At 40.8% G+C, this 18,636-nt stretch overlaps 1 protein-coding gene and 1 pseudogene across 6 annotated transcripts in view; both read left to right on the forward strand.

Moving 5' to 3' along the window:
* The window catches only part of LOC148028984 (uncharacterized), a 161,507-nt gene that overhangs the window by 31,984 nt on the left and 110,887 nt on the right, over positions 1-18,636 (forward strand). For all 6 annotated transcript variants that reach the window (XR_015692358.1, XM_087687772.1, XM_087687773.1 and 3 more), the window contains 3 exons: positions 5,812-6,214; positions 6,383-6,554; positions 6,655-6,794. Coding sequence is in view for 5 of the 6 variants with exons in the window: in XM_087687772.1 (XP_087543898.1) it covers positions 5,812-6,214; positions 6,383-6,554; positions 6,655-6,794 (715 nt within the window). In the remaining variant the exon portion in view is untranslated. The remainder of the gene's footprint in view (positions 1-5,811; positions 6,215-6,382; positions 6,555-6,654; positions 6,795-18,636) is intronic.
* LOC148028985 (uncharacterized) lies at positions 1,055-2,564 on the forward strand (annotated as a pseudogene).

Consider the following 18,636-nt stretch of genomic DNA (forward strand, 5'->3'; position numbering starts at 1 on the left):
GAACCTTTTTCTTCTTCTCCCTTCTCTCCCTTTCCCTTCTCTCTCGACTCTTGAGTGAGTCTTGACTCTTGAGCCTTCTCCCTTCTCTCCAGCCTTCAATTATCAATTTTCAGCCTTCAATTTTTCCTTCTCTTGACTCTTGAACCTTCAATTTTCAGCCTGAAATCATAAATGGCTTCATCTTCTCGCCCTGCTCGTCGGGTTGGTGGTCGAGGAAGAAGGTTTGATGATTGGTCATGGTGGGAAGAAGTAAATGCTGACCGCCCTTTGAGTGGTGGAGGATCTCGACCATGGACTTGCAAGCTTTGCCCATACAAGCGAACTAGTGGAGCAAACAAGGTAATCCATTGAGCTGAGCATTTGTATTTCAAAATTTTATTGATTTTAATTTTTCAAAGTTACTTAAATATTAGAATATGGACTACCAATTGCCACTAGTTCCATTTTAATATTTATGCATAATCAGGTCCGAGCTCATCTTCTACATGAGCCAAATTCAAAGGTGCAGTTTTGTCCAAATGTGACCTTGGAGAAGCAAAGGGAGCTTCGTGACCGTGTAGCAGGTCAACAAGCTTATCTTGCATCTAGACCACGACGTGTTGCAGTTGACCCTGCAACTTTTGTGACACCATCCCCATCAGATGTATCTAGATCAGGGTCAGTATCAGGAAGTGCTACCTCCACACCTACGGCAGGCATTGCATTGGCCATGGCATCAACAACGCCACATGTTGCACGTAGACAAAGCACACTTGATGCTAGTTGGGATCCCAAGAAGAAGGAAGAGGTGGATACATTAGTGGCACGCTTTTTTTATCATGACCACATTCAATTTCGTGCAACTAGGTTAGAGTATTTTAAATTGATGTGCAAGAAGATTGGTGAGTATGGCCCTTCGTATGTACCTCCATCATCAGAGACCTTACGCACCACTTTGCTCGACAAGGAAAAGCGCCTTGTTGAGCAAGCAACAGTGACTAGAAAGAACATGTGGGCTAAAAATGGAGTTTTCTTGATTGCTGATGGTTGGAGTGATACACGCAAGCGATCCATTCATGGTATGGTTGCTTATTCTCGTGGGGAAATGTATTTCATATCTTCACATGATGCATCGGGGATAGGAAAGTCAGCAGATGTACTTGCAGCAGAGTGGGTTACAGGTGTTGAGCTTATTGGCCCAGAGTATGTTGTGGGATTTGTTGCAGATGGAGAGCTTGCAAATACGGCAGCAGGTGCTATTATTCAGGGATATTATCCGCATATCACAGTTTCATATTGTATGGCTCATTGCTTGAACAACCTACTAAAGGATATTGGTAACCTGTCATGGATTGCACCTGTCATATAGCAAGGAGCTCAAATGGTTAGCTTTGTTTTGAATCACCAGTTTCTTCGCCATCACTTCTCTTTGCGGTCGAAGAAGACACTTTTAAAATACTCTGATACCAGATTTGCCTTTAACTTCTTGATGCTAGGCAGGTTAAGAGAATGCAGTGGTGCCTTGAGGCAGTTATTTCTTAGTGATGAGTTTACCTCATCAACATTGGCAGATACTCCTACAGGTATCTTATGCTTGGAGAAAGCAAATAACTCCACTTTTTGGGATGATGTAAAGCGGATAGATGCTATGTTATCACCCATTGTACATTTATTGAGGGTTATGGATCCTATGCAACCTTGCATTGGCAAGGTATATGAGGCTATGGATAGGTTGAATGAAAAGTTGCAGGAGTTGGCACCAAATGATGAGGCGTATGAGGAAATACACCATTTAGTTGTGACGAGGTGGAACTCCTATAGCTCACCCATGCATGCAGCTGCATTTGTTGTGGATCCTGAGTTCCAGGGCAAGGGTCAGGAGAATGACAGTGAGGTTATGGATGCATGGAGACTTATATTGTCTCGTCTAGTGCCTGATCATGGCACTAGACGAAAGATCAGAGATCAGCTTTCATGTTATAGGACCTTTCGGGGTTCTTTTAGTTGTGGGGATGCACAGGAGGATCGCTGTAAGATTGGGGCAGCTTTGTGGTGGGAGGACTATGGTTCGGATGGTCCTGAGTTGCAGCAACTAGCCATCCGTATTTTGAGTCAGTCAGTTAGCTCCTCTTGTTTGGAGCAATTGTGGAGTACCTACGCTCACATTGCTTCAAAGAAGAGGAACCGTCTTGGTGTGGAGAGGGCAAACGATCTAGTATTCGTTAGTGCTAATTTGAGGATGTTATGTAACAATATGACAACAAAGCCTGATCCATTCACAGAGTGGGATATGCAGCAAGAAGAGGAGACACATGCTGATGTTGAGGGAGATGCAGCAATTCATGGTACACATGATGATGAGGCTGGCACTTCAGGAGTGGCTAGAGCAGCCTCAGATCATGATCATGATCTTTGATTTAGCTTACTTATCACGAGTCTCATGATACATGACACATTTACATTATATATGATATTATGATCATTGATGACACTGTGACACTTGGGTTGTTGACAGTTGTGCCATGCCGATATTATATTTGTACTTGAGTCTTGCAGTCTTGCAGTTGCCCTTTGGGCTATTTTGGCATGCCGCATTTTGCTTCAGTCTAGAGATTAGACTTTATATTTGTAGTCTTTTTTGGGGCAATGAGCATGTTCTTTCAAAAGATTAGACTTCAATTTCATATTTGTAATCTTTTAAGTTTTTTGGCAATGGTATCATAGGCATGTTCTTTTAGCTTAGACTTTTAAGTTTAGTTCATTGTTCATTGTTTTATCATTTATGATTTTTGGCATATGTATTATGGATTTTATTATTTATAATTGAATAGCTTACCTCTTGAGCCTTGTAAGTTGCAATTCAATTTCTAATGAGTAGTTTTAGAATAATGCATGATATCTTAAAGTTAAAACTTAAAATGATTTGTCCTTGTGGATTATATACCTTGGTTTTAAGTTTTAACACTCCAGAGTCCACATGGATTATGAGTGAAATATTAAAATTTTTTCATGAATTTTGATTTTTTAAATGCCGTTCCCGTTCCCACGTCCCCGTTCCCTAGGTTTGGCGTTCCCGTTACCATCGCCGTCCTTGTTCCCTGTTCCCGTTCCCCGTTTCATGTTTCTATGCTCTACAATGGCAAATCACAGGCCGAGTGCCAAAAAATATCTCGAAGGGAGTCTTTTTGAGAAATTGTCACAGTTGGACGGTGGTTGAGGACGTACATCAATGTGTTATCAACCTCGACCCAAAGGTGCTTAGGAAGTTCTGTTGCAGCATCTTGTAGGGATTTTATCTAAGATTGTATCTAAAGGTAAGCGTGATTAGGATAAGAAGTTGTATGTGGTTATTTGAGCTTGTAATATAACATTTAAAAGAATTATATGCCACACCCCTTTTAAATTAGTATATGGAAAAGAGCGTGTTTTACCATTTGAGATTGAGCTGCCTACAGTAAGGTTTGCTCTAAATCATTCTTTGGAAGAAGAGAAAGCATTGCAAAAAACACTCACTTCCCTTGTGCATCTTGATGACATTTGTTTACAAGCCTTGTTACATCCGGAAGTAGGAAAGTAGATGAAAATGCTTCATGACCTTCAGGCTAAGAAGTATAAATTTACTAAGGAACAATTGGTTTTATATTGTGATGCCCGTCGTGAGCTCTTCCCAAGAAAGTTCAAATCCAAATGGGATGGTCCTTATAAGATTATTCGTAGTATAGGAAAGAATGGCTCTATAGTCCTTCTAGCATGATACTCTTTAGAAGAGCACTGGCTTTGATACCGTGTGAAGGCATGCTAGGGTTTGCATGGAGAAAACATAGAACGTATGAGCATGACTAAAATATAATAACTCAGACAAAAACACAAGCAGAAAAGAAAGATAACTCAAAAGTGAATGAATGAAGGAAAGAGTGTAGAAGATGCGGCATGCTCAGAGCTAAAGCTGTCCAACAGCAGATGACTCTCATTAGAGTGGGCTAAGGGAGTAGTCAAAGAGTGATGTCCATCAGAGATGGATCCTGAGCGCTATAATGATTGATCGGAGCTGAGATGATGCTGAAAATGGAAGGGCAGCAAGATGGAAACCAAAATGCAGCAGTTTGGAGGGTTGGAATTGGTAAACACAGCCATGCGCCACTTGAAGGCGATGGCACTGCAACAAATTGAAGCTGGGTGAAGTAGTGGAAGATCTGATGCAGGTTGGCTTGATCAGTTGCAAAATGCAGGCTGAATAGGTGTCTTTGACGGGCTGGATGCTGATGTCAGCTGGCAGTAACGAAAACAGCAAATGGGACACAAATTTTGGCAATCTGTGAGTTTTGGGGCTGTTTTAAAGAGCTAATGAAGATTTAATGTGTAATACATCTTTTTTAGCTCGACACTCTTCACTCCACCATATCCATCAGATCATTCAACCAGCCCTCCTCATCTTTCTATCTCATCCTCCCCCCTCTGTCTAGTGTCCACATTGATGCTTTGAGCTGTGTGTTGGCGCTGAATGTTGCAGCCTTGTATCATTTAGTCTTTTGTTAGTTTTGTTCCTTTATACTAATGTGCTTGTTTCAGTCTCTTTCTTTTCTCTGCACTTTGTTTTCACTTTCCTTTTGGCTGTGCACTCTTACACTTAGGGGCATTTTAGGCTTTTGGATGCTTCTACTTGGCTGATTTTGGGCATTCTATACTTTTGTGCCACTCTTTCTTGCTGTATATAGGCATCCCTACCTTCCTTGTTTTTGCTCTTGGATTGTTGCACGAGCTGTGTGAGCCAGTTCCTTTTGTCCACCATCCTTACTGATGTGCTTCATGCATTATGCTAAGGGCTGTTCAATGTATCTTAAATTTCACATTCTTGTATAGTTTTCCTGATCGCCTCATGTCATTTCTCATGTACTAGCATGACTGTAAGGAACATCTATTTTTGCAAGCTAAGATGATTGGGGATGAAGCCACTAGTACCTATGGAGCTGATTATTCACTCGCACAGCTATGTGCTTGAGACAATAACCTAAGTGAGCCAACTGATTCACTCTCAAATGAATCTTCTAGCTGTGACTTTGGGTGAGAGGCCTCAATAAAACTGCTTTTTGTGGAAGTTGGGAGGAAACAGGAAAGTTGCGGACAAGATTGTGCTTAGAACTGCCTTCTGTTACTGGTGCCACAGCATAAAGTGGCTGAGAACCAGAAGGCACCCCGTGACATACGAATGTATGCCAAAGGGTTTAATCTCGTAGCTGAACTTTCAGGTGTCATGATGGATTCTTACACCCAAAGAGGACTAAGTTATGGTGCGCTTGTATTATCCAGTTCTGCATTGAGATCTATAGTCAATTTTATGTTAAAGCTAAGTCAGTTGCTTGATGAAGAGGAGAATTAGCGAAAGAGTTGAACGTGTCGCAATGCTTACATTTCTTTGAAGCATGTGGGATTGTGTGCTGTTCTAGAAATTAGTTATGCTGCTGTAAATATGTTCCAAATGGTTTCTATACCGGTCCATGCTTCAGCAATGATCATTTAGCTCCATTGTTGCCAGTCTTACGCCTGGTTATTTTTGTGTCACTTCCATTTCTTGCTATGGTTCCCAGCCCTTTGTATTATTACTCTAATGCCAGAAAGTATATTTGCGACTTTGCATGGGATATCCTTTTTGCAAGACAAAAAGGGCCGACTTGACTACATTACATCAATGTGTGTCTTTTAGGGTCTCATTATTGATGTTAAGAATTGGCTTATTTAACATCTTCTGCATTGTGTATTTGTGAATTAATGGGTTTCCTAGAAGCATTCTAGCTTTTAAGGATGGACAGTCACATACATATATTGTTTTCTCAGTGACAAGCAGCTCAATATGGCTAAACATTCCTCTTGCAACGGTTATACTTGTGGTGATCCGCTATCTTTCGTTTGAATTTGAGATACACAAGAGAGTCCAGATGGCAAACACTCCATCTCACCTCTCACATTTATTAAAGTATCAACTTTCTCTAGAAGATCTGCTTCTTTGCTCTCCACCTATATCACTGAGCTGGAAAAGGAAAATTGATTCTCCAGTTGTTGAGGCAGCTGTTGATTCCTTCACCCGTCGTATTGTACAAGAATTTGTTACAGATCTTTGGTATTCTTCACTGTCACCTAACCAAGATGTCCCGGAGCAACTTTGCCTGCTTATCAACGACATATTTGGTGAACTGGCTCAGCGGGTTAAACGTATCAACCTAGTCAGTCTGCTGACAAGGTAACATGAATAGATTATGATTGAATGGTCAACATGCTGTTTATACAGTATTATGTTTATGCCACTTCTCTATCATTGCTGTGATCCATTTTCTGGCTGGAGGTCCAGAATTTGATTGAAGCAGAGGGTATTAAAAATGCCATTGTGGTGCTCCATTTTAAATGGCAGGGACATTGTTGATCTGGTGGGAAATCATATTGAGCTCTTTCGCAATACAAAAGCCACAATAAAAATGTTCGACTCCCTTTCATTGGAAGAACGTGAAGATAGGTTGAGAACAGCTCTTTGGAAGAAGAACCAGCTACATCCAGCTCTTGCTTCACCTGAATCTGAGTGCAAGGTGTATGATGGCTATCCCCTTTCTGAGACACTTTGAGTTGGCTGTTATAACATGATCACTGTTTTTACATGACATTGTGTTTTGCTCATGCTTTTCACAGGTTTTGCAGCAACTAATGGGTGGGGTGGTTGCGATTCTTTTAAGGCCTCAAGATGCTCAATGCCCTTTATTGAGAGGCTTAGCTCGAGAATTATTAGCATGTGCTGTTTTGCGACCAGTAATGAAATTCGCAAGTCCTGGGTTTGAACAGCTTCCTTTTCTGTCTGGACAATTTCAATGCAGTGTTTTGGTTGCACTTTGCAAGGACCTCATTTACCTGCTTGATTGTCCATATTTAAAAAAATGCTAATTTTTGTACGAGTATGTTGCATTTATCATCACAAGCAAGAAATGAAAATTTGTGGGACTGCCATGCTTAAGAGGGGGAGAGTTAAGTGAACTGCTCTGTATTTGTTGCTGTCACTGGCTGCTCTTGAGAATTGCTAGTTAAGGATTTTGTCGATGTTCTTACTGCAATCAGACAGACAAGCAGACACACACGCACATGCACAAAGAAAGAAAGGAAGGTGTGTTATCTATCATCTACTGGATGCCAAAATCAGCCTATGAGACAAGTCAATATACAACAACAACATGTGTCTCCATCATCATGTAAAAGCTGAAAAGAAACTAAGTCTAGTTGAAGGCATCTTAGAATGCTATAGGAGTACAATCATGGAGATTGATGAGTAATCTATCACTAGCTCCATCCAGTGGGTATGGTGGGGTGTAATATACCATACAATGAACAAGGGGCAACAAGGTCTCCGGTATGTAGTCCACCCTATCATCTTGGATAAAACAAATAAACAACAAACAAGTAGACTCATATATGTGTACAAGAGCGCATAGCTCTCCTATTATCTAGAATATCTAGCATAGGGTTACTATGGAGGTGTTAAGCTAAAAGATATGTAGCACACAATAAATCTTCATTAGCTCATGCCCAAACTCACAAATTACCAAAGTTTCTGTATTCCATAAGCAAAACACCCAAACTTGGGGAGGATCCACATATAAATAGTATACTTCCTAGCCTACTTGTTCCATCCCTTGTTTGCAGGTTCCAGCCATTGGTCCTCTCCATCTAGTGGCTGTCTAGGACACTGTGATTGCTGCCATGTCTTCTCCAACCCTTGCTGCCCTGTCTACAGCTCTGTTTTCAGTCCTACTGCTAATGTTCAGCTACTGCACCTCTTCCACTGCTGCGATTGCTGCCTGCATTTACAGCCTTTGCTGCCAGGTGACAGGCTGCAGCCACTTCTTCACGTGTGGACAGATTCTATGACAGTTTGTTACCTCAAATGTGTGCATCCGTGCTACCGCCCTGATCAGATAGGTGTTGGTACCGCTGCGTTTTTGCTGCAGGTCTGATCACACTGCTGCTGCCCTGTTCTTGGATGTCTCCATCAGCCCAGCCCAACTCTGATTGGTGGTTACAGCCCTTGGGATCCATCTACAGCAGACATCACTCTCCAACTACTCCCTTAGCCCGGTCCTAGGATAGTCATTTGCTGTTGGATAACTCTTCCTTTGAGCATCTTGTACACTCTTTCATTCATCTACAACATCTATTCATTACTTCAGAGTTATCTTTCTTCTTTGTTTGTATTTTTGCTATTTGCATTTTGAGTTTTGAGTTTTTGTCTAAGTTATTGTGTTTTAGTTGTGTTGTTATCTTCTCACCCAATTTGAATATTCAGAGGTTTTGAGGCAAAGATACACTTTCATAGTTGTTTATGATGTCTTCAACATCACTCTTAGCTCACCTCATGCTTTGTCCTTGATACACAATGGTTTCAAGCCCATATTGTATTACATCTCCATATTCATTCATTCTCATTGAGTATTCTACAAATTGTGTTCATCGTGTTGTTATACATTCCATGTTTCTCTTTGTTTTTCCTACAATTGCATTACATGGTATAGGAGCTAGTTGCCCTTGATTGCGGACACTTGAGCCTTGATCAAGAAAGCTTGGCATTCAAAAGCATGCGAGAATGCAATCTGAGATGTCCTAGTTATCATCACCAAAGTAGTCCCCCTTAGAGCTTATCCCATCAATGCCGATACATGCAAGTCTTGTTATAGAGATATCAAAGATTGTTAGGAGAAGCATGGCCTAGTAATCTTCCACCTCGAATCCCTTCTTGTGATACTTTGATTCCTTTAGTGCATCATTTGAACGATGAGTTTAAAACTTGAAGAAAGGTGCTTAGTGGTTTGATTTTGAAGTTGCTGAGGATTCAAAACTTGTAGCCCAAAAATGTCACACCAACATGCAGATGATGCTACATCAAATTAATCCAATCCTATACATGCTACATTCACTTCTGCTGCTTCATACACACCCTCATCCATTCCATGATACATCAAATTGGGGATATTTATCCAAAGGTATGTATCCCATAGATTTCTTACTTATCCTTCAATTTGTTGACGGGGTTGCACAAGTGGTGGGGGTCAATCCTCCAAACTAAGCACCTATGAGGATCTACACAAAAGGGTATTCATTTTGTATATCAAGTTGCTAACACCTCTTAGATAGCCACACAATTTGTACATGTGCCTATGCCTAGTGGGCCATGCACTTTTTATCAGACTTTACTACATATCAAGGGTCAACCATTGGGAGTCACCATGCCAAGAACCTTGGTGTGTGTAATGTACCTCCCCTAGATGGGTTAGAGGAGGTAACGTATAGTAGTTGCTGAGATACCTCTCCACGAGTAGCACCATCCGGATCCAAGTTGGATGCACCGACTTAGCTGATTGGATAGTCTCCGGGGCTACCTCACAGCGGAACGTCAAGGCCTATCGAGCGGAGGGTTCCTAGACTATGAAGGTCCCCTAAACAACGGTCTAACACCCATCTAAGCAGGTTCACTTTGTAAACAATCAAAGGTGAGAATGGGCTAATATTGCACTTGGCCTTCAAGAGAGTGAGAGATGGGGGAGAGGGTAACTCCATCCCCCTACCCATAAGGCAAAGTCTTAGCTCGGGATCCCCTAAAACGGTTTTAAGCGGGTTAACTATCCTACCGAGTTGGAAGCCATGTTCTAACAGCTCTATCTAGTATTTAGGAAAGTTACCTAACTAATCAGTTCCACCCAACCATAGACTCTTAGTTCATCAGGATGATTGAGACCTTCTAGTTTCCTCGACGAGTTTGTTTTAGTTATCTAATTAGCAAAACATGCTACCACATTGTGAGAATATATGAAAGCAGCTTTCTTTTACTGTCCCTACACAAGGTTCATTACACATAATTTAGGCATGATATATAAACAATTAATAAGAAAAGCAATTCTTTTTAGTTAGGGTCTAATTTCTTTATTATGTTCCCAAAAGGATCTTGACTTTCGTGAAGCCATCTTAGTTTTCTGAAAGGACTGCTGACCCCTCAAGATCATTCCACCTCTTGGCTAGTATTTGAGATCATCCATTCCTAACTGGTGATGGGGATCACGAAGCTCTACACCCCTATCATAGATCGCTGAAGGATTGATTGGCTCAGAGTTCCTTTAAGCTCCCTTGCTTAAGGTGATGTAGCAACAACGTGCTTGGCCTTTTTCACCAGTTAGCTCTTGGCCTTGGATACCAAGCAGTGTTCTTCCGAGTTTATCTCAATCACTTCGGCATTTCCATTGGACCTTGAGGCTAGTCCAATTGCAATCGCTTTGTTGGTTCCGCGGATCCAATGGCCACATACTCTCTTTTTGTTGATCCTGTGGATGTAATACCCACATAACCTCTTAAATCTTCTTATTAATTCACAAGGAAAATCATAAAGCAAATATACCGAAGCAAGGAATATAATGTTTTCCAATCAATAAACAAGCTCAACTAAAGAAATACTTTTAATCCAGATAAAAGCAAATAAATATGAAATAAGCAACTTAAATTTGATTATCGCTCTTGGGCGGTTGGGTCTTCAAAAGTCTTTATGATGCTTGAATTCAAAGCGGCTTCTCGATGTCTTTATTGTCTTCTCTTGAATAGGCGGTTGTCACATTCAATTGCTTGAGAGATAAATTCACTAAATGTATGTATATTCGGTATGGTGAGCAAAAGATCTTTATCCAGTTCTTGTCTTTTTTAAGTCTTGTTTTCTATCGATTCTTATCTTGCAATCAAGCCACACTCTTATGAGCATTCTCTTGTAATCAAGTTCACTTGCAATCGAGCTATTTCACAATCAAGTTCTAGTTTGATTTCTCTTTCGAGTTTTTTTTTTTGTAAGTTGTGAGAGCAATCTCGTTGCTCTCAAAAAGCACTTGTTGTCATGAGGACATGTATTTTGAAACCTCACTTAACATGTGGATTAATTTTTAATCACACGGCTAAGTAAATGTTGCACATGGAGGTATAACTGGGGAGTAAATTTATGAGCTTGGGACTCGAGAAAATCATGGGATGTCAAAGGCAAAAGTTACTATAAGTTATGCTGCATAGGTACTTGGTGTTAGTTGTTGGCCATAAGTGTCAGTTGTTGGTGACACTAGAGAAGTGGCGTTTAATGGTATCTAACTCCAATGTGATGGTCAAAAATGACGCAGAGACACTTAGCAATGGAAGTTGTCTAGCCAATTTAATTATTGACCAGCTAGATTATTTTTTTGGACATCGAAATAATTATTAGATTAATTTTAGTATTTAAAGGCTGAAAATTAATATTTAACTATGGATAATGCTGGAAAAACCATTTGGGAAGAGTGCCACTTGTCAAAAATACCTATGCAAGACTAAAAAACGTTTTTAGAAGATGGAGAGAGACATTTGGTGCATTTAGCCTGCAAGAGAGGGAGGAGATGTTATTGGTCCAATCTGCAGCCATTGGAGGACCTTTTGAGGTAGCTAGGGATAGGAGAAGACTAAGCAAGAGCAAGTGACAGTATCTACAGATCGTTGAGACAAGGCAACAATAGTAAATGATTGATCTTCTTTATTTTTTGCAAAGAAAGTTTGAATTTTCTCTCTCCTTAGCATTCTCTCTCATCTCTCAGCCTTTCTACAGCCTTGCTCTGAAGATTACAACATTGAGATCACTAGAGGCTAAGAAATTTCGGATTTCTCTGCTGTAAACCCTAAGTTGCAGCAAGAATCATAGTTTTTAGTAGTAGCTTGGGGAAGCATGCCAAAAATTGGAAGCTCCAAGACTTGGATTCAACACGGCTGAAGCTTTTTTTAGCCAAATTCAAGTGGAGCGACCAACAAATCAATGAATTTGGGGCATTTTGCGTTTCCCACAAAGTGGGTGAAGGCTAGTTGACTGCCCGAATTGAGGGCAAATCAGATTAAAGATGTGTTGGTCATTTTGAACAACAAGGGGAGTTGGAATTTTGAAAGGGATTGGAAAAATCTCATTGTACATCATTTCTTCTTTAATTAAGTTAAAGAAATACCGAAAGCGGTGATAGTTTTGGGGCCAACGGGGTATCCATTGTCCAAGATTGTGAGTTAATTTGCATTTTTCAGTTTTGTAATAAATGTTGTTGCTGTAACTAAGTTGTAATTAGAGAATTACCACCCATCCACAGAAGAAAGGTTGGTTCACTTGCATAGGCAAGTTTTACCAAGTGTAGTCTTTTAATCATATTTTTCAGCATTATTTAGATTATTAAATTAAGTCTAAAAAATTAATTTAATAATTATTCTAGCACTCAAAAATTAATTTCACTAGCCAATAATTAAATTGGCTAGGCCAATTTGTCTTTCACGTATCCATGAGTAGTTATTAGCCCTTAGACCAACATTAATTAATTAATGCCTAGTCTCTAATGTCATTAGTGATATTAGTGGCTAATAAATTGGTCTAGGCCAAAATCTGACAATGGGTACCACCTAGTACCTGTCAGACATAACTTATTATAACTTTTGCCTTGGCATCGACTAATATATCGGGATTCTAGGTTCCACACTTTGAAATAATTGGCTTGCATCTCCCATGTGCAAGTCACATTAGTACATTTGATTAACTTTTAGTCAAATGCTAAGCAAAGCAATAAAATTTCACGTCCTTGTGATAGGGGGGTTGAGAGAGAGAGAGAGAGAGAGAGAGAGAGAGAGAGAGAGAGAGAGTTGGGGGAAGAGAGAAAAAGCTTAGTAGATCTTGACAGAGCTTCCTTGTGATGGAGGAGAAGAGAAGAAAATTAGTGAATTTTAGTAGAGCTTTTGTGCATATGTAAGGAAGAGGAGAGAAGCTCAGAGGATTTCGGTAGATCTTTCGTGCAAGTGTGGAGAAGAGGCGAGAAGCTTGGTGGATTTTGGTAGAGCTTCCGCACATGTGTGGAGAAGAGAGGAGAAGCTTGGTGGACTTTGGTAGAGCTTCCGCATAAAATTTTAGAAGAGAGGGAGAAAGCTAAGACAGAGATGTTTCCTCTAGCTTTGCTTGCACCCTTGGCAGAGTGTCTCCTCTAAGAGAGTTGTGTCTATGTGGTACCCTTCCCTTTATATACTAGTTGGGGAGGGGCGGAGGGGGAGGGTTGCTTTTAGTGTCTATAGCTTCCATCATTGATGACCAATGCAAGAGCTACCTAATTTGAGTGTTTTTTGAGAGATTTTACTTAAATTCGAGCGTATCCATGTTTTTATGAATTCAATAAAAAAAAGCAGAAATGCGGCCCTTTTGCACTTGTGTGCGGCTCATGCATAAAAATTCATGCATAGTGGACAGAATCTAAAATGGCCATAACTATTGATTCATAACTCACAATTCGGATCCATTTGAACCCTTGTGATTATGGCTATGATCTTTACGCTTCTACCACCCAGTTTATATTTTTGAGAAACTTAAAAAATGTTAAAATTCAATCTTCACGATTTTCCATAAGAAATCTCTAGTAATATCTGACAAAAATCAAGGCAAGGCCTTCAACACTCCTGAATGTTACTACTCTTGAAGTTATTGATGTGCAACAAAATGTGCAACATCTTTGATTACTTTTATCATAATATCAAAGGTATCAAGGTGGATCCATTATAGGGTGCATGTAGTACCAACCAATGCCACCCACACATTTGATCCCTTATACCTCATTTCATTCTCTTGTTACAACTAAGAATGTGCTTAGTGATAATACTTGCTTCAAAGGTTGCATTTTATGTTGTGGGCTAACCTCATTTGGCATATTTTTGACTTCCAAGATTTGTGGGACTTGGTTCAGGGGATGCAACTCCAACCCAACCACTATTGGACTTCATATAAAGTAGTACGCTCTTGGAAAAGTAGAATAGCTTTACATCTTTTACTTGAATTTCACACACACTTAAAACCCTTTGATCTTGCACTAGATCTTAGGGCCTCTTGACCCGACTACTACATGGTCCATAATAAGATATACCATATCAACCTTACTCCAAGAGTTCAAAATCTTTGATTGGGATGACTTAAAGGTCAAAATGGCCCAATATCGGTATTGTGAAGTTTGTTGCCACCAGACCTCCCACCTTTAATGATGATCAACTCACTGTGTTTCAAAATAAGGTATGTTTAGAGTACTTTCACTTCATGCAATAAACTATTTCATTGTCTTCGGATGGCCTACATTTTATGAATTTGGATGTTAATTATTGTTTTTTGCATGATTGTTTGATCAAGTTTATTAAAAAACCCCTTTGCCATCTTTAGAGTGGACTCTTGTTTTGACTCCTAGAAGAGGTAGCAAGAGAGAGGCAAGAAGACTAGTGAACAACATAGTAATTATTAATTCCCAATTTGGATTGATATCGGGTTGGCAGTGTATCCAAGAATAATAGATGTTGTGAATATTTGCAGAAGGCTAGCCATTTTGACGATGAGTTGATGTAAGCTCAAGGGTATTGAGCCCAATGTTGAGCTAACATAAGCATTCAATGCTGAATTAGCCACTTAAATAGCCCAAAAAATGCTTAATTAATCAAAATTCTAAAATGATGTGTGGTTTGAGAGACTTTTAAAATGGTGCGTGGTACAAGGTCGTGAAACTTTCTATAAATAGGTAGGCTGCCTTCCATTCAGCCTCAATCTCGTTTTTGTAGGTTTCAGGAGCTATATCTTTGCTGCCTTCCATTCAGCCTCAATCTCGTTTTTGTAGGTTTTAGGAGCTATATCTTTGCTTGCCACACCCTGTTTACGGAGGACATCGCGGTCAGAGCTTCCCCTTGCTGTTTGCTATCATCTAGTGTCTGATTCCAGCCTCCGTCTCCATCTTTTGGCTGTTGCCATCATCAGGGGTTGCTGCCTGGTCCTTTGGAGCTTGTGTTTACTATTGTCATCACTTGTTGGAGCTATCGCCATGATCCATACATTATCACCATTTGTCAGACATTTGCATTTACTGAGTTTCTCTCTCCTCCAATTGTCGCCTACACTTCATGTGTGGTTGCCTTCAGTTTCTAGCTGTCGCCCAGTTTTTCTCTCTACTCAGGTACCAATGTTTTTAGTCTTTCTTTCTCCTCACTGCATGTCTGCATCAAATCCAGTTTCCACAGCTACATTTGTTGGTATTCAACTCTTGGAGGTTGCCTTTGCTGTGTTCTGAGATTCGTCAGGAGTACGCCACACTCTATTGCTCAACACTGCTACCTTGGTCCTCTAGATACGAGAGTTCGGGGTATAGTTTTCATTCTTGCATGGTTTGTTTGCTACATGAGCATTGTATATTCAGTATTCATGCATTCATTCAGATTCCACTGTGTTCATTGTCTCTGAGTAACCCTAACCCTAATTGTGTTCTTTTGAGTTTATGCTTTGTCGTACGTTTTCATTTATGTTTCTGCGTTAGGGTATTTCTTTATACATGGTATCATAGCAAGGTTCTTTTTCACGAAACCTTGTCCTTTGATTTGAAAGCCCTTCGCAAGAAGCAAGAACAACAGGAGGAGAAGATGACTTCGAACACATCTTCACTACATCATCATGATGCTCTTGAGCCTGGCATATTGAGGCACATGACGGAGTGGGCTTCACAGCTTGCTTCTCCATCTGACATGGATGGAGATGTTAGATATGATCAATGCCCCACCCTCATTAGGTGCTACGAATGATCCATGGTGCTCAAAGTTGTAAGGTCCCCATTATGAGGAGAAGCCAAATGTGAGCCCGGACATTGGTTGAGTCCTGACTTTGTATATCAGATGAGGTCTATGTGACCGGATGGCAAAAAGGTGACCGTTGTGGGTCTAACCTTTGGGTTAGATGGAGTGGTTAAGCTAGTAGCAACTCGAGGCGCATTGCATCGAGTTGCGGGGTAAGGGAGTTAAAAGGGGCCCCTATTTTGGGGTCTGGAGGCCGCGGAAGCGGCCCCTGACTGGGGGGTCCCAGGGGGGCCAGCGGCCCCCCTGGCGGGGGTCCGAGGGCAACTCCCCCGGCCTGATGGTAAAGGGAATATTCCCTGGCCGACTAGTGGAGGCTTATATGGTAGGTCGGTCAGGCCAACCTAACGGCCTTCGCAGGCTATAAAAGCTAAACCCCTTTACAGCCATGGATCACTCATCTTTCACCCAGTCAGAGTTGTTGTTCCAGCTAGCCTTAAGCTCTTCACCTATCTTTTGTCTAGATTGCCATCCAAGCTTCACACAGTGGAAGTGCACGGGTGGATAGAGCCATCTTTGTATCAGTTGTTTGGAGTTAAAGAATTTATTGATTCTCCTCTTATCTGTTGTGTACTCTCTATCTCTTTCTCAGATTCTGTTCGCTGCGCCGTGTAATATTTTACAGGAGAGTCTTTGGACTTCCATGGAGTCTACAGACCATATGAGATCTCATGAGCCGAATACAATCTCGTTCTCATATCTCAAGCTTAACAGTAGATTGAAGGTAAACTTGAGTTTTCTACATTAGATTCGGTGTCACTGGTCTAATGACTTTGCAGGAAGGACAAAAGTTCCACAAAGGACTAATCACCCTTACGTCGTGATTTTACTTTCTTTTTTTTACAAGATATTGGTGATGCTCAGGACAAAGGAACTCTTCATACCACGTATTGATTCATAAGCCTTGAAGAGGATAAATTTTTCATTTTTGAACTTAAAAAGGTAAACAAAAATGGCAAGAACCTACGGTGAGTGCTCCTTCTCCATCTTGTCCTTCTGCTTTTACATCTCATGGTCAATGTGATTTTGGTGATTCATCTATTTCTTCATTTGCATTTAATGGACAAAAGGAACCTAACACATTTTCCACAAAGACTCAAATGACAATCCATTTAATCTCCAATCCATCCAACCCACTAGTTCCGCTGCACCTTTCCTTCAGCCTCCATTAAGTACACCATACATGTCTTCTCACATCACACGAGGGATTCCTTCACCCATAGGCATGTCTTTAAGGACCTTCTCTTTTCCCTAGTTGGGTGGTATCTCCATGATGGAGGTTCATCCTTCCATTCCTACACTTTCAAGTTTTTCATGGCTTGGGAATGCCACCCAACCACCTCTGAGTGTGGATTAGTTGGTACCACAGCTTGCCTCCATGGCATTATCTAGTGGGTCTTCTAGTCATTTTGTTATGCCCTAGCTATCTCTTGGACATGGCTTATGTATTCGGTGTCTCCACCCCCACCAACACTCTATGGATCATTCATGTTTCAGTGCCTCCGTATCAATTGGCACCCATTGGACATTATTAGCCTATTTCTGCCTACCCACCTCCCCCTTCTACTTATTTCCTTTCACCACCTTCTTTCTATTCCACTTATTCGACACATTATGGTTCTTCTTTCTCATCAGCCAAACATGCTTTTAATGATCAAACTCATTTTAACGAGTTGAACTTTACTACTTGGTTAAACCTAATGAGACATGTCCTTGACTTCTAGAACCTATGGGATCTTGTGCAGGGGTTGGAACCCCAATCTGATCTTGCACTTGCTCTATCCAAGGTTGTCTGCTCATGGGAAGGCTAGAAATGCCTCCACTATTGTGGAGCTGATGTAAGGTCTATCACTTGAATTTCATTCCCAGCTTTAGCATTTTGACTTAGCATTTGAGCGTTGGGCACACTTGACTGACTGCTATGCGGCTCAGGATAGGATCTGTCGCATCAATTTGGATCATGAGCTCCAAAACTTTAAAATCACCGACTAGGATGACTTGAAAGTCAAGTTGACTGAGTATCGGTGCCTTCTCTTCGAGTTCGCTACCAAAGGGGCTTCTAAGTTCTCGGATGAGCAAGTCACATTGTTTCTAAGCAAGTTATCAAGGAAATATTTCCATTTTGTGTTGTAGGTAATCTCACAACCTACCATGTCCACATTCTATGAATTTTAGTGTTGGCTATTGCGTTATACTTAGCTAGTCAATCTGTTTCATAGTTTGACCTCTACAAAGGAGATTCTCATTGCCCCTTCTTAGAAGGGGCAGCAAGGGGAGGGTAAACAAAATAGAAATACCAATCAAAATAGAAAACAAACTCAAAATCAAAATCAAAACCAAACTGGTGAGACCCAAGGAAAGTCCCAATTATCTCTTAAACTCGGATAGCAGAATGCACCAAAGAAAAATTGGTATTGTTAACATTGTAAGAAGCGACTTTGACTACGAGTGTCGATCAAAGGTAAGAGGTATAGCACCAAAAGTTAAGAATCAGATCCTTGCTCCTCAATTAGGCAATCTCCCAAAAGGGGAGGTATGGTGGTGGCAACCTTAGTAGAGGTAGTAGCGAGATCAAACCCACATTGACACTAGTCAGCCATCACAATCGACAATGTTCTCCCAATGCCAAAGGGCTTGTTTGACTGGTATGCAAAGGCCCATGTCGGCTTTGTGGAGACATTTGTGAGTATGAGTCTCATCCACATTTGCAAGTTGCTTCTTGCCAAAGTGATTGTAGAGCCTCACTCATCATAGTTGAGTATTCGAGCTATTGCTTGGATTGTGGATAGTGGAGCTACTCATCATATGACCCCCATGGCTAACATTTTCATTTCTTGAGCCCCTCTAGCCAAGCACGCTCGAGTTGGAAACAAATCCTCAGTCACAATTCATGCTCACGGTAATGTTAACTTTTCCATTGACCAGGGCCTAGATCGTGCTCCATTGGATGATGTATACCGTGTTCCC

Source organism: Lygodium microphyllum, chromosome 11 (assembly GCF_053477565.2).
Source record: "Lygodium microphyllum isolate KBCC chromosome 11, Lygodium_microphyllum_v1.1.10, whole genome shotgun sequence".
Classification (NCBI taxonomy): domain Eukaryota; kingdom Viridiplantae; phylum Streptophyta; class Polypodiopsida; order Schizaeales; family Lygodiaceae; genus Lygodium; species Lygodium microphyllum.